General features: G+C 36.9%; 1 protein-coding gene across 7 annotated transcripts in view; it reads right to left on the reverse strand.

The window, feature by feature from the left end:
- The window catches only part of TASOR (transcription activation suppressor), a 50,875-nt gene extending 37,404 nt beyond the window's left edge, over nucleotides 1–13,471 (reverse strand). For 3 of the 7 annotated variants that reach the window (XM_033132726.1, XM_033132722.1, XM_033132720.1), the window contains exons 1-2: nucleotides 8,276–13,470; nucleotides 296–441 (exon numbers count right to left, since the gene is read on the reverse strand). In XM_033132726.1, coding sequence (XP_032988617.1) covers nucleotides 296–441; nucleotides 8,276–8,609 — 480 coding nt within the window. In that variant the 5' untranslated portion in view covers nucleotides 8,610–13,470. Of the gene's footprint in view, nucleotides 1–295; nucleotides 442–8,275 lie in introns of all 7 variants that reach the window. The other 4 variants (XM_033132723.1, XM_033132721.1, XM_033132725.1 and 1 more) reach the window with 3 other exon arrangements.
- Between the last annotated feature and the right edge of the window lie 2,295 nt (nucleotides 13,472–15,766).

Consider the following 15,766-nt stretch of genomic DNA (forward strand, 5'->3'; position numbering starts at 1 on the left):
TGCACTTGAAGGAGCAAAAAGCCTTATGAATTTACAATTAAGTCATTATCAATAAGCTATGCCTATGCTCAAGATTCATGTTTAGTAAAAGTTATTTTATATAATCACACATTAACTTAACAGAGCAGGTAAATGTATTATCAACGTTTTGGGGAAAAATATCATTTAAAACTTGTATTCCCTTCTATAACTTGGCTTTCCTAAAAACTTTAGCACTTTTAAAGAAAAGTAAAACAAATTCCACGCTATTAATTGATTCTATAGAATTTTACAATAATCACAATTTAAAACATACCTCCTTTTCCAAAAGCTCATTATGTACCAAGCAAGCACGTTTGTAGTTAAAATTTGTTACTGAGGTTGGTTCAAGGTAAGATGAATGGAGAATATTCAAAACATCTTCAAATTCACGAGATCCTGAAGTTAATGGCTGAAAAAGTGCTAAAATTTAAAAAAAAAAATATTTTAAGATTATTCCATCTTAAATGTAATTACTTACATTTTTGTGGGCTTGTTTACGCAAATTTTAAGTTAGAAAAGGATTCAAAGCTATCTTACTTTTGTTACATGCAAGAGAGATACTTATTGATTCACTGAAAAAAAAATTAAAACCAGCGGCCAAAACTGACTAGTTCCTTCAACAATGTATCGGGCATTACATATGCAGACAATGGTACAATTTTGCAAAACCTTAGGAATGCTACATTCGGTGACCTAAATTGCTTGACTCCTAAGAACTTGCCCATATACTTGTCTCACCTCCTATTTTATATTACACTGTAGTAGTCTAGGACCGTTTACTTCAGCAAACCATATGCTTATACCCTAAGCAAAAGCACAAAAACATTTAAGACATTTAGATGTTTATTTAACAAAATGTTTCTATTTGGTTTTTAGTACTAAAATTAGATATGCTGAATTGACTGACATCTTGTATTACCAATATAAAGTGGTAGGGCATTTATTATGAAAACTCAATTAAATGAAAAGATGTGGAGCTTTGCAGTCAAACCTGGACTGAAAAATCCCATCTAGTATTTACTGGCTTTGTAGAAGACCCTGGGTAAACCAATTACTTAATCAAACATAAGCTCAGTTCTCTCATCTGTAGAACAGAGAACTTTAGCTATCCTAGTAACCACTGTGTTACATGCCACACGAGAGACAACACATGGAGAAAGCTCTAAGCACAGTATCTGGTGCATGCAAAGACAATAAAGGTTTTTATTCCTCACTCCTCCAATTATTCCACAGCCCAGTTTTTAAAATACTAAGTCAAAGATCATTCTTAGACCAGTACATTACTGGCCTAATCACCTCAAATTTCCAATTTATGTATGAAACAGTTTAACTTACTAATAAACTTCAAATATCAAGTCTACAAATTTTCCCAAAACCAAAGGAACCACTGATTTTTCGCTGTAGGTAACTTATGTTATACTTTATTATCATTCTTTCGAGATACTATTTAGTCAATAAATGTCACAACCAAAATACTTCTGAAAACATGTTCTTTTATACACTCTTAAAGGTACTAGACAGAAGCTAACAGCTGTTTTTACTGTATTTCCTATACATAGTGAGCTTCAAAGGACGTCAAGTGATAAATCCATTCATTTACTCATTTACCAACACACACACACACCCCCACACACATCCACGGGGTGCCAACAAAATGTATACACAGGAAAACAGGTAATGTATACAAAGGAAAAAAACTGTATTAAAATTGTAATAATATACACGGACAGCAAGTCACATTTGACTTTTGCAATTACAAGAGGTGCTCAAAGTGGTTACCATCACTGTGATTTTAATACGTTTTTTTCCTTTCTTAAAGTGTACATACATTTTTTTGGCAACCCTTGGGGATGTGAGCGTTTACATACACACACACACACACATACACAAGTGTTTGTAAAAATGTAGTTTTCAATGACAGAATGTGTGCAGAACAAATGGTTACCACTACTGTGGGATACGCACTAAAAAAAAAAAAATTTTAAAAACGGCGTAACGCCAACTAGTTATAATGCAATAAAGACAATGGAAATAAGCATAAAAAATAAGCACTCAAAAACAAACAAAAAACCTACTAAACACAAGTATCCTACAAATTTGCAGCAAATAATTATATTCAATAATCTATTGATTGTAAGCTCCATGAGAGCAGTAACTGTATGTCCCTTGTTTATTACTCTATCTTTACCATTACTCTACCTTTACCAGTTAGAACTGTGAGCACTGGCTCCAAGTAGACTGAACGATTGAATAAGTGAGTAAAGAAAATGAGCATAAACTTTGTCAAGCTTTTTTTTTTAATAAAATGTGATTTTTATGATTGTTGTCATTTTAAATTAGGTCTCACAAATTCAACAATTAAGTAATATATAAACAAAAAGCTCAAAAAATAGAAATACATTTTCAATTCAAATGATTTATAGGATGTGGTAAGAAAAATTTTTCTTTGTGACTGCCCCCAACTAAATTGGAAAATCTTGGCAAAAAAACAGCATGTGGAACAGTTTTCATAGGCTTTCACATTCAAATGGGCCAAGCATGATTTTCAAGTTGGGTTTTATGCAGGACTGATTTGTGTGTTTCTAAACTAACAAAGTGACTTCAGATATCTAAAATGTGCCAAAAAGAACTATCGTATGACTTCAAATTTCTAGGAAATTTTACAAGTCTACATAAATTATTTTCCTTAGTTAAGCTGCCCTGACACTATTTCTACCATCAATCTAATCTAAAGTGAAAAATTAAGAGTTAAATCATATAAATATATATAGCAATTAACATTCAAGTTAGTCTCAAAAAAATGTTTAACATTTCTGTTTCATCCAAAATAATGTCCTAGAGTCAAGTCAAATGTACGCAAGTAATTGTCAATGGGAAAAACAATTCTTGTGAATGAAAATACAGAAAAAGGTACAAGATTTTAGGTCTAACAATAAACCATGTTCTGGATATTTTACATTTTAAATGCCTCAATTGGCTTTACTAGTTCGGCCAGTTATAACTTCTACTTTTTCTTCCCAAATATCATTTCTACAAAAATAAAATTATGCTGTAACAATTTTTAAGCATTCAAGTCAATGCGTCAGTAACGGTAGTTTAGAAATTTAACAAGTTCATGTTCTGAAGGTACATTCCCTGGTGGGGGTTAGTGTATATGTATTTTGTCCTTAATACTTTCAACAATGGATATACCATGAACGACATATCCTGTCACTTCTTTTACAGAAACATACATACATCTTAATTATGGGCCATTATTTGAGGCAATAATAATAAACTGTGACTATCCCAATGGGGAACAGAACATTTTATGTATTCATCATTCATTTCACTTAAGGAAGTCAGTATCCAATATATTGTTCTCCAGACTGACAATTATTGAGTCTAATAATTAGTGTGTCATTACTACTTTTCAAATACTGTATGTACTAAGAGATTTACATGCATTATCTCATATAATCATCAAAACCAACCTATGAAGTTCATTATGCCCATATCACAAATGAAACTGAAACAGCTAAAGAAAACTTGCCCGAGGTCACACCCAGTTAATAGGGCAGCTGGGATTCAAATTAAGGCTGCCTAGAGTTCCAAATCTTGTATCCTGAACTGTAAGTAAAAAATGTGTGTGTGTATAAGAGTTGAAACTTATCACTCCAGAACTAGAAAAATACATAGTTTTCCTCATTTTAGACCAGGCAATCATATAGAACAGTCAGACATAGGAAATTAGCTGTAAAACAAAAAGAATTCGATGTCTAGATTATGCTCATTATGCTCTTTTTACCCTTTTGTGTATCTCTCAAATCTCTTTCCTTAAATATTTCTCATTTTAATGCATTTAACAGGGCCAAAAGCGATAACACCCTCTTTGGTTTATAAAGGTTAACGGCAGTAACAATACTTCTTCTACACATTAAGAAATAAATAATTTTGCTTATTTACAGGATTTCCATCAAATGCATGTCAGCAAAATGACTAATGAATTGATTTCTAATCATAATTCACAAGGTTTTCCTATCAACAAAACTGATTATAGTTGTTTTATGGATTCAAGAAATTTAGAGATTTATAATTCAGATGAGGAAACTGATTGTATAAAAGAATCAGAACTAGACTCCAGGTCTCCTGACTCCCAGTCCATACTATCATTAAACATTTTTTATTACTAGTAGCATACAAAACATACTCAAGAATATTATGTTTAAGCAATTGGAATAAACATAAAATTTAGGTCATCAAATAGTAGCTTTGTTCCTTAGTGAAAGGAACATTTTTCCTCAGTTACTTTTACCAATTTATTGTCAATGCATTTGTATTAAGATAGTGTATATGTAAAAAAAATTATCATCTATACATATACACAAAAACAGGCTCAACTTTTAAAATAAAAGATTATCAAAATATACAAATCAATCATATGAAATACACATTGCAATTTAAAGTAACTAATTCATGGAAGAAAAGGGAATAACAAAGAGGCTGGGGATCACATGTGGTGTGCAATTCTCTCTGAATCCATCTCTCTAAAGTCTACTGGTATTATTAAAATACAATGAATATTCATTTGTTCCTTACAATAATTATTTTAAAAACCTCTTTTCTTCAGTCCAATAAAATTGTACAGCCATAATACTTCAGGAATGGCGTTTCACCTCTAAATCAAAGTTGAACATACTGCAGAATTAGGAATGAACATGATGCTGGAAGAGATGTACAGAACCAAGTACAAATATGACAATGTTGACTTTTTTTGGATTAGGGAATAGGTCCAAGAAAATTTTACTTCCATTATTTAGAAATTACATGCACCTATCAACATTTTATGTGGATGACTGGATTCTGTCTACACTTTTCTTCTCAGGTTTACTTCTATGTAGAAAAATCTATGGTACTTAGAATCCAGTCATTCACATCTACAACTACTGAAACACCATGCAAATTTCCTTAAGAAGGAAACTTTGCCCTAAAGTCTTCAAAAACACAATTGCAAATTTTGTAAGAGTTGGAGAGAAGAATTAGCCATGGACCAGACGAGTACAGATGCAGATGTATGAGCAGTTAATTTGTGACAATGAATGAGACACAGGTACATGAAGAGCAGTTAGTCTCGTGCCCTACAGAAAACATTAACCACAAACATTTTCCAGAAAGTGATTTCCCAAGAACTTTGGAGGGGAAAATTGTATCAAATACAATTACCAATTTTAACTCACTTTTGATGACTTACAGTATTTGATTTTAGAGTAAAAGAAGAGTGAAAGGTCTATTGACAAAATACAGTTCTACAATTTGGTTAAATGTAAGAACAGTGCCTATTTACGTTACTATGGAAAGTAGCACAGCCAATAAATAACAACATACATCAGAGTAAAATTTTACTCTTCCAGTTAATGGTTAGGTCACTTAATGTCACTACTGACTAAATATTTTGATTTTATGATGAACATAATCTAAAAATTCCACAGGAATGAAGACATGCTAAATATTTCTAAATTTAAGAGGTTAAAAAAACTTTTTTAAATAGGTCAGATCAAAAGCAAAATAAAACCCTTATGTTATAAAAAAAGAAGTCTTGCCACAGTTTGAGTACTGACAAGAGTATTCTACACCTAGTCAAATTCCAACTCCACCATTCATTAGCTGTGTGACCTTGGGCAAGTTATTTAACCTTAATACTTCGGTTTCCTCATCTATAAAATGGGAATACCTACCTCATAGTACTGTTGAGATTTAGTTAATACATTGTAAACTGCTTAGAATAATGCCTACAACTTATTAAGCACTATAAAGTATTTGCCAGTATTACTTAATTAGAATGGCAGTATTTTGGATGTTACACTATTGTCAAGACCAAGAAAAGAACTTTTTGAGTCAACAAGTTATCTGATAGTATTTACCTTTAAGTTACCAAAAATATTCAAGTCCTAATCTTAAATTTCACTGGAAAGAAGAGCCACTGATACAGAAAAGTAGCAGCAGAGGTATCTACTAAAAATAATCTATTCGTGGTAAGACTCAGGTATCTACAACTAATATCTAGCCAAATCCTATACATGAAGACATAACTTGCAAATCTTCCAAGAGATGATTTTTGGAATGAAGTCTGAAACTAGCAGTACCTGCTGCACTGTTTATCATAAAACATTTTTTAAAAAAATAATGAAAAGTTGAATTTTTTTACTAAATTCTTTCACCAAGTACTAACTTCTCTCAGCTTGGACAGGATCAAGTCCATGGTGGTAAAACAGCTGTTTAATTTTTAAAGGCTCGATTTAAATCATTATTGCACTATTTGAATAGTTGTTGCTCAGTGTATATATAGACAAGTTAGAAATTACTCATTTTCACTAAACATGAAAAAGTCCAGTGTTATATTTTCCTTATCCACAACCTCTCTGACAAGAAAAAGGTAACAACCTTTTGCCTCTAAGTGAAAATGGAAAATACACATTTTCCCCAAGGAGCATCAGACTCAGGAGAAAACAACTAGGTTTCATATTTCCTAATTCCTCAATCATACCCACTTTTAGTCAAATGAAGTCTATTTTTCAGCAGCCTCACAACTTATATAATTTTTTAAAAAGACACGCACAGTGCCTTCCCTCACCTCAAACCAAACTATAAAGATTTCTAAGCCAATTTTCTGATCCTATCCAAGTTAAAACATGGTACCTCATGGTTTATGATACTAAACCATATTCTTGGACATTTAACCTAAAAAAAAAAAATGGACTTCTAAATTTTATAAAACTGAAAAAAAAAGTTCAATCTCTTACCTACCTCTATAACCAAGGCCCATCTGAATGTCCTTCCAACCTACTCTTCACCAACTTGTAATTTTGGCTGGGCATCTAACTTTCCTCATATAGACTATACATCTTTAACTAAAGAAACCAAGACTTGACAACCTGACCATTACAAGTATCCTCTTAAACCCTAAAATATATTACATTAACTCAAAGGTATTTCTAGAAACATTCCTCATGCTGGACAAAAGGTAACTTCATTTTTCACCATAGTTTCTCACACCAAGGATTTCCTTGGCTTTGTCATTCAAGTAGAAATCAACAGTTAGACTTTATTTGTACCTGATAAAAGGCTCTAACAATTTCAATAGTGCAAATGGAGCTGGTTATGCACAGGGAAAGAAGAAGCACAAGCTTCATTCCAGATTCTAAGTCTTTCCTAAGATTCAACTTACAAACAAAAAAGACTTCTGTAAATAAAAAAAATTCCCATAATTTTCCAAAGTAAATGACAAACTGAACCACGAGGTAAAACAAAAAGATGCTTTACACTGACTAAATCCAGAATATCCCAAATCACTGGATAGTCAAAAATAGTATTGTAATAGAAAACAGTAATGACTTTTATCTCCATTAGAAATGTGTCACAATACGGCATTAAGTTTAAAAACGGCTAACGTAGTTCATGTAATTGTTTCCAAATTGGTTGCAAAAACTAGACTGGACTTTTTTTTAATCTTAAATTCTCATCTGCAGTATCAAACAGGTGCCTCCTGGGCATAAGCTAACCTCTCCCTACTTTTTTTCCATAGGGAAATTACTGCACCAAGAACCTACCTTCCCATTCTCCTCAAAAACAAAAAAATACACTGAAGTTTGGATTTAAAGAGAGAGAGACCTATTTAATCGAACGCTTCAAAAACAAGAAAAAAAATCTACATGGAAATGAAGTGTGATGGAAAACAGCAGTGTGCATGGACCACATCTAATGGGATTTCTAAAAAAGGTAAGACGCTGACATCGAGCAAATTTCAAGTAGACACATATAGCTGAAGAATTTCCACAGGGAGAAGCACTTGTGGTCCTCTGAACGCAATGGCCTTGGAGAAAGCTCCAGAATCCATGGCCACGGGCTATTTCCACAGTGAGACTTCTCAGAAGCATCCTTAGGAGGACACATCAGCTTCTCTGCCTTCAGGGGCCGGGAGGGAGGGGCGCCGAGCACCATCTTTCCTCTCTGGGAGCTGCAGCCTTACGGACAAGCTTCAAACCTGAGCTACTTCCAACTTCCACGGGGAGAGGGAGAGCAGGGGAGCGTGGTTCCACCGCTTTCCTCTCGCACCAAGCGCAGCAGCTGGGCGGCCGTAGCAGTGCGGGGAGAGGCGGCTGGCGCTGCATGCGTGTTTACGTGTCTCGGATGGGCGTGGGAAGAGGGGACAGAGAGACTCTAATGAAAAGATGGAGGGGAGAGAGAAAGAGGGATTGGGGAAGAGGGGAAGCACCACCTTTCTTTTCTCTGCTCTTCCTGGGGATCTGAAAACTCCTCCTAATAGGTCTTTCGGGCTCTCCGGGGCCTTTGGGCAGAGCGGCCGCGCCCGCCTCAGAGGAGTCCTGATGCTGCTTTTGGCAGAGGCTCGGGGTGGCCTCGGCCTCCGCGGTCTCTTCAGGCCCGGCGCCACCGCCGGGCTCAGCGATGCTGAGGCCGCCGCCGCAGCAGCCGCCATTTTGTGGGGAAGACTCAAACTCCGGAAGCGCCTGCTTCATCTCATCTCCGCCGCCGCCACCTTCCCAGCTCGCGTCCGTCGGCGAAGAGGCTTCCATCTCCACGGCAGTCGCCATCACGCCGGCGAGAGGAACTCCGGGAAGCTTCTGCCCACAAGGTCGACGAGGGTGGGGGGAAGGGGCGGCGGGCCGGCTTCGCCGCCAAGCTGTTCTCAGCCCACCTACCCCCTTCCCCCCGTGGCCGCGGGTCGCACTCCCAACCCAGGAGCCTCTCCGGGGCCCCAAAGCGGGCGCCCCAATCGTGCGGCCCAGCCCCAGGAGCCGCTCCTCGCTCGGACAGTTCTTCGGCCGGCCCCCGCCACTCAACGTGCTCGCGTCTGAGCCGGGGGCGGGGCCACCACGGGCCGCTCCGCCAATGGGGGTGCGAATCCCGCCTCTGCGGGTGCGGATAAGACCGCGCCGGTAGGCGGAGCCTCGGGGCACCGGAGCCCGCCAAAAGGGGCAACCGCAACACCCCGCGAGTACTTCGACGCCTTGGCCGGCTGCGTGGTGAATGGGCCTCAAGGCGAGCTTCGAGTTGCGGGACCGAGCCTGATCAGCGCTGCAGGAGAGGGAGGCACACCCCACTAGGTCCCCACAGAGCAGGCGTCGCCTGTTTCAGGGCAAAATTATCTTCTCTGCGCACGAGTAACTCCGGCCAAAGCAGGACTCAAACAGTGTGGGCGCTGGACGATCCCGGCCTTGTGAAATACATGCATGCATATAAAAGCCTGCAGAGGAGATAAGAGAATGGGCTGCAGCCATAAAAGCCTGAAAGCCTCCAGCTGACTTCAGCAATGTGCCATTCTCACTGGATCTTGCATCTTTACAATATATTACTCCCACTTGACCCCCTCTTTTAAAGTTAGAACCTGTGGTACTCCAGCAAGCAATAAATACCTGGGGTCCTGTGATATGACTTCACAGCCTAATGTTAACAGGATTTGGTTCTGATGAGCTTGAGGGGAGGGAAGGGAGGCTGTAGCTTTTTATTTTTTTTCCTTTGGTGTCTTCAGGTTTTTTATAGTGAGCGTATATTAAAGAAAAATATAAACGTTTGCAGCAACATTAAAAATATACAGCAAGTGGTTCCTTAGAATAATCAAGTGGGAGGCTTTTTGAATAGTGTACGCTGACTAGGTTGAAACTAGTATTATGGGCTGTTATGAGCAGACAGTATTTACTGGGTGCTTTCTATGCCAGGCACTGTGGAGAAAGCACTTTACACGTGTTATCTCCATTTAACACAACAACAAACATCAGGGAGATACCACAGGCATACCTTGTTTTATTTTGCTTCACTTGATTGAGCTTCACATATGTGGTTTCTAACAAATTGAAGACCAGATCTTCTACCAGCAAAAAGATTACAACTGGCTTATTGTGGTGGTCTGGAACTGAACCTGCAGTATCTCTGAGGTATGCCTGTATTATGCACAATTTAAAATAAGTGTTTAAAGACATTGAATAAATTAACAAAATCAGAATTTGAAGTCAGGTCTTTTTAACTCCACCAGAAAGTACTTGCACTTAACTACTTATCTAAGACCTAATCCTCGCAGCAGCCTGGCACCTTTTTGCATTATGGATGAAGAAATGAGGATTGACATCTAGTTCAGTCTCCCAGCAGCAGGATAAGGATTGGGACCCAAGTATCTATTCTAAAACTCCAGCTCTCTACCAAGGAGTTGACTGACCAAACCTATAATAAAATTCTAGGCCTTGCCATGTGACTGCTACTTAATATCCCCAAGGGCCATAGGAAAGTTGGATTCCTATGTCTTGTGATAAACATTATCCCTGTTTATGGAAAAGCTATTCATGGCTTGCCCAACCTATTTGAATCAACTGAGTAAGTGGAAGGAAAGTGAGTGTAAAACAATTATTCTTTTTAGTAGATAGAGGGGGCATAAATTTGCTCAGTCCCACCTATCTCAGGAAAGCAAGCACAGTGAGATACAGTGGATATGTGTTTTTATATGTGTGCATATAGATATCCAGTTAAATGGGGGGTCGGGGAGGTACAAGAGGAAGAGCTACCAAAGATGTACATGGTTCTGGAGCATTGGCTACCAAAGGTTAAAAGTATAAAACTTATGTTGTCCCCTACATTCCATAACAACACAAGGAACAGTAGAGAACAATATGATACAGTATATAATTAAATGTCCAGGGACCACAGTGACCTTTTTAAATTTGGAAACAAAAATCTAGCTCAACTCCTCATTTTAAAAATAGAAAAGGACAGTGGCCCCAGATCACATAGCAAACTAATAACTAGAGTTAACATTCATTAATTGCTTTCTATGTGTCAGCCACGGGTATAAGAGAGTTACATGTATTGTGTCAATCCCCACACAAAGTACTAATGTTATCCCTGTTTTACAGATAAGGAAACTGAGGCAAACTGCTTATTTAACTTTCTTAAGGTCATTTAGATTGTAAGCAGCAGAACCAAGATTCTAATCCAGGCAGTCTGTCTCCAAAGCCCATGCTCTTAATAACCAATATATGCTGACCTCTCTTGTGATTGGCAAAACAAAGTTCAGAACTCAGTGCATTTTCCACTATGCCATTTCACCTCCCTTCCTCAAATAGTATGTTAAAAGACAGGATATAAATGGTACAACTCAGCAATAACTATCAGTATTACTGATGCATAAACCTTTGACCTCACAATTTTACTTTTAGAAATTTATAATACAAATATACATACTCATTCACATTCGAAATGTTTATTCAAGGATATCCAGTGTTGTTTGTAATAGCAAAGGATTGGAAACAACCTAAAAATAATAGGGAAGATCCATACAATGGAATACTATGCAGCCATAAAAAGGAATGAAGTTCTGACACATGCTACCACATGGATGCACATTGAAAAACATTAAGTGAAAGAAGCCAGACCCAAAAAGCCATATATTGTATGATTCCATTCCTATGAAATTTCAGAATAGGCAAATTCATGGAAACAGAAGATTGGTGGTTAACAGGGACTGGAGAAAGGAAGGAATGAGGACAGACTGCTAATGAGTATAGGATTATTTTTTGTGGTGATGAAAATATTCTGGAATTAGATGTTAGTTGCACAACTTTGTGAACATACTAAAAGCCACTGAATTGTACATTTTAAAAGGATGGGTTTTATGATATGTGAATTATATCTCAATTTTAAAAAATAGAGGACCTTTGCATTCCCTGAGGCCAAAGACTCCACTCAGCAAAAGCTCTCTCCGCCATCGGCTTTGAAGAAGCAAGCTGCCATGAATTCTACAGCTGCCAATACTTGAAAGCACTTAGGAGAAAATTCTTTCTTACTGAGTGTCCAGGTGAGAAGGCAGCCCAGCTGACACCATGATTTCAGCCTTATGAGACCCAGGGACAGAAACCAGCTAAGCCATACCCATACTCTGACCTATAGAAATTGTGAGATAATACAGGATATTGTTTTAAGCCACTAACTTCGTGGTGATTTGTTTTGCAGCAATAGAAAACTAATACAGAGGTTACAACATGCCTGGCATTTTCTAAGTGTTTTGCGTATGTTTAATTTCCACAAGAACTCTGTGAAGTAGGTACTCATATTCCCATTTTTTTCTGACAAAGAAGCTCATTATGTGCTTAAAAAAAGAACAGAACAGGATGGATAGAATGTTAGCATTTGTACCAAAAAAGGGTAAATACAATTAAATTTATACAACTATTTGCACAAAACTTTTGTGGAAGTCTATATAAGTAATTAGCAACATTGGTTGCCTATAGAAAGGGAATGGGCTGGGAGACAGAGGTAGGAGAGACTTTTCACTTTATATCCTTTTATATTTTAAAGCACATGAATTTACTAAAAAAATAAAATAAAGTAAAATAATTTTTAAAAAGGAAGGGAAAGAAGATAAAGCATGTTGAGAAGCTGTTGTCATTACTCGGTAGCTCATACAAGAGTGAAACAGTAATAATCCAGAAAGCCAATACAGAGATTTTTTAGAAGGGTTCCTATATTTCAATATACAGGAACTATAGAACTTCCACATGCTAATCAAAGCAATTAGGTAAGTATATAATTAGAGTTACAGGATTCACATATAGTAAAACAAAAGTGTTAATAATAGTACCTTTGAAGTAAATTAAGTCACTAATATGATTTGATAGTAACAACAATCCTTACTTAACATTTGCAAAGCAAATTCATGTGTTCTTTTTTCAAGTAAAATGTTATTTGATGCCCCCAACATACCTGAAACCTTCAAACCTTCAAAGTCATGGAGCTAGAAAGCTTTTGTTTTGTTTTGTTCGTGGACATTTCCGTTGAAATGAAGCAGTAGGGAAAGATAATAAAGACAAATCAACAAAACCACTAATAATAGATACAATTCATAGAACTTCAAGGATCTTAGAGATTAATTAGTCTGATCCATTCATTTCATGAATAAAGACAGTATTACAAACCTACAACCCCACTGCCCATTCAGATGCATTAAAAAATACATGAAACTGCCATTCCTTCCATTATGCTTGATCTAAAACAATAATTCTACTTCCATGGAATCATCTTCTTTCCCCAAAAAGCTTATTATCCTGTTACTCATTGAGTAGGTATTTCTTGGGTGTGTTCTAAGAAAATATAAGAAAGACTCTTCACTTTTGGCAACAAAAAGGGTTCATTTATTTTCACTCATGGTTGATATATCTGGAAGTCTTTCCATGCAATGAAGAGAAAGCAGAAAAGGAATCCTCAGTTGAAATAAGAATGTAGTTAGGGATAAGTGCACAAGTTTCTCTTCAACTACACAGCTGATTCTGGTAACACAAATCTCAACTAAATCCAGGATTCAAAAGCTGTTACTAAGGTTTAAGTTTTTGTTTCATTTTTGAGTCAAGCCCTTTTAAGGCTTCTGTTACATGTAATCTATGAATGTCATAAGCATAATGTTAAATGAAATAAGTCAGACACAAAAGTATATACCATATGATTCCATTTACATGAGTTATATAAATAAATATTTAATATATAAATATCAATATATAAATATGTATATATTTATTGAATAAATATAAATATTTGTTGAACTGTACATTAAGAGTTGTGCACTTTACTGTATGATGTTCTTCAATTAACAACAACAAAAAAGGAAACAAAACTCTTCTACAGGTTCTCATTATTCAAGGAATAATACAGACAAGAATTCTTCATGTGGCTTATAGAGCCCTGCTGATTCTGGCCCTTGTCTATCTTTCTATGTCCACGCCTGTTCTCCAAATGCCTCCTCTGTGCTTCCTCAGTCTGGCACACTTGCCAAGCTCCCCTGGTCACAAGGTCAGTGTTAGCACATGCTGTGCTCATCTCCTCACCATCCCTTTCCCCATTAGCTCCTGCACTTCCTTCTATACGCTTCCTTGATCACCCCCTCCCATTCGAGGCTGGGTTACTCTCTCTGGTGTTTTCATAGAACCTTGCTCCTTTCACTCAGACTATTTACTTCCCACTTCCCACTTTCCCTCAATACTCCATCATTTGTGGGATTATTTAATTAAATCTACCTCTCTCACTAGACCCTATGCTCCATTTCATGGGCCAAGAGGTAATGTCTGGGTTTCCTCATTGCAGTATTCCCAGGTCTTAGCACAGTGCCTGGAACACAATTGATGTGGCTATCAAATGCCCTTTAAATGATTTATAGAAATTCAAAGTGCCTTTTACTGTATTTGAGAAGACAGATGAACTTCATTTGCCAAATCCAAGACTTGTTGAATCAAAAAGATTTCATAATCAGGAGTGATTGTGTGTATCAGCTGCCTTACCAATATGAACCTAGTTATAAGATCATTTATACCACTGCCATTTCCACCGGAAGGAAGACTCAGGTTTATACTAAATTCACATTGTGGTTTGTGGAGTTTTCTAAGTAAGGAGCATGGTGCCAAGGACATGAGATACACAAAGAGAAGAAAATTCTCCAGAGGAAGTGGTACACTACAAAAGTGTAAACAGTGGTGAAATGTGTGAAAAAAATCAAAAGTGTCTTAGGTTTTATGTTTTTATAATGAAGGAGGTCTAAAGAAAGTTGTATAGGAATTCATGTTTTCAGAAGAGTAACACGTCTCACCACTCATTTGGGAAGACTGAATAAGTTGGAGGAAAAGGAATAACACAGAAAGAACATTTGAATAATTCCTCACAATTTATCAAATGTTTCATTCATTCTCTCAACAAATGTTTCTTGGGACCCTATCTGATGCTACCAGGCCCCAGGCTGGGCCTGAAAACACACAGATGCATCCTGATCCTGTTTATAGTCAGGTGCTTCCCATTACCTGGTTTAATCTTGACAGCAGTTGCCAGAGAAACATTGCCACTGTTGGCAGAGGAGGAAATGGTGGTGAAGTCTTGTTGAAGGATACAACACTAGTAAGTGATGGAGCAGGACTCAGATATGCATCTGCTTACTCCAAGTTCAGGCTCCTGAAACTACATGAAATTCTACTTGCTTGTAGGCCTTTGGGATCTCTAGTTGATTAATCAAGGCTCTCAAGGGAAATAAAAATTACGAAGTTACAGTACTGTGCATTTCAATCACTCCTCTAAGTATCATTTCTCCTCCTCTGTTTTATACCTCTATTCTTCTGAGTGAATAGAAAACTTCCCACCAACTCCCTTATAAACACAGGTTTTCTCATTTTACTTTTCCTAATGGCACCTGATGATTTGTAGGTGATTTCTGGACAGACAGAAGCAAATCAGTCATCCAATTTCCTTGACTAACAACTGAACTGAAAGTCTGCTTCCTTTTTACATCATGTGATGCAGGTTATTGCTTTATTATTCACAGTACCAAAAAGGTACTCAGACTTACTTTAACTTTGGATATTTTCTTCCCAATTCATAAACACCCAGTAATAAAAGATATTTTTGAAATGACCTTCTGCTACATAGTAAATACTGCTTTTAAAAGGACATTAATTAGCAAATATCCATCAACTGATGAATGGATGAACAAAATGTGGTATTATACATATAATGGAATATTATCTGGCCACACAAAAAAATAAAGTACCGAGACATGCTACAACATGGATGGACCTTGAAAACTATGCTGTGAAGGAAACTATTACAAAAGGCCACATATGGCACAATTTCATTTATATGAAATGTCTGGAATGAGAAATCTATAGAGACAGAAAGTAGTAGTTGTATAGAGCTGGAGAAATGATTGGATTTAGGGTGAAAGCTAAAGGAT

Source organism: Rhinolophus ferrumequinum, chromosome 17, assembly GCF_004115265.2.
Source record: "Rhinolophus ferrumequinum isolate MPI-CBG mRhiFer1 chromosome 17, mRhiFer1_v1.p, whole genome shotgun sequence".
In the NCBI taxonomy this organism is placed as follows: domain Eukaryota; kingdom Metazoa; phylum Chordata; class Mammalia; order Chiroptera; family Rhinolophidae; genus Rhinolophus; species Rhinolophus ferrumequinum.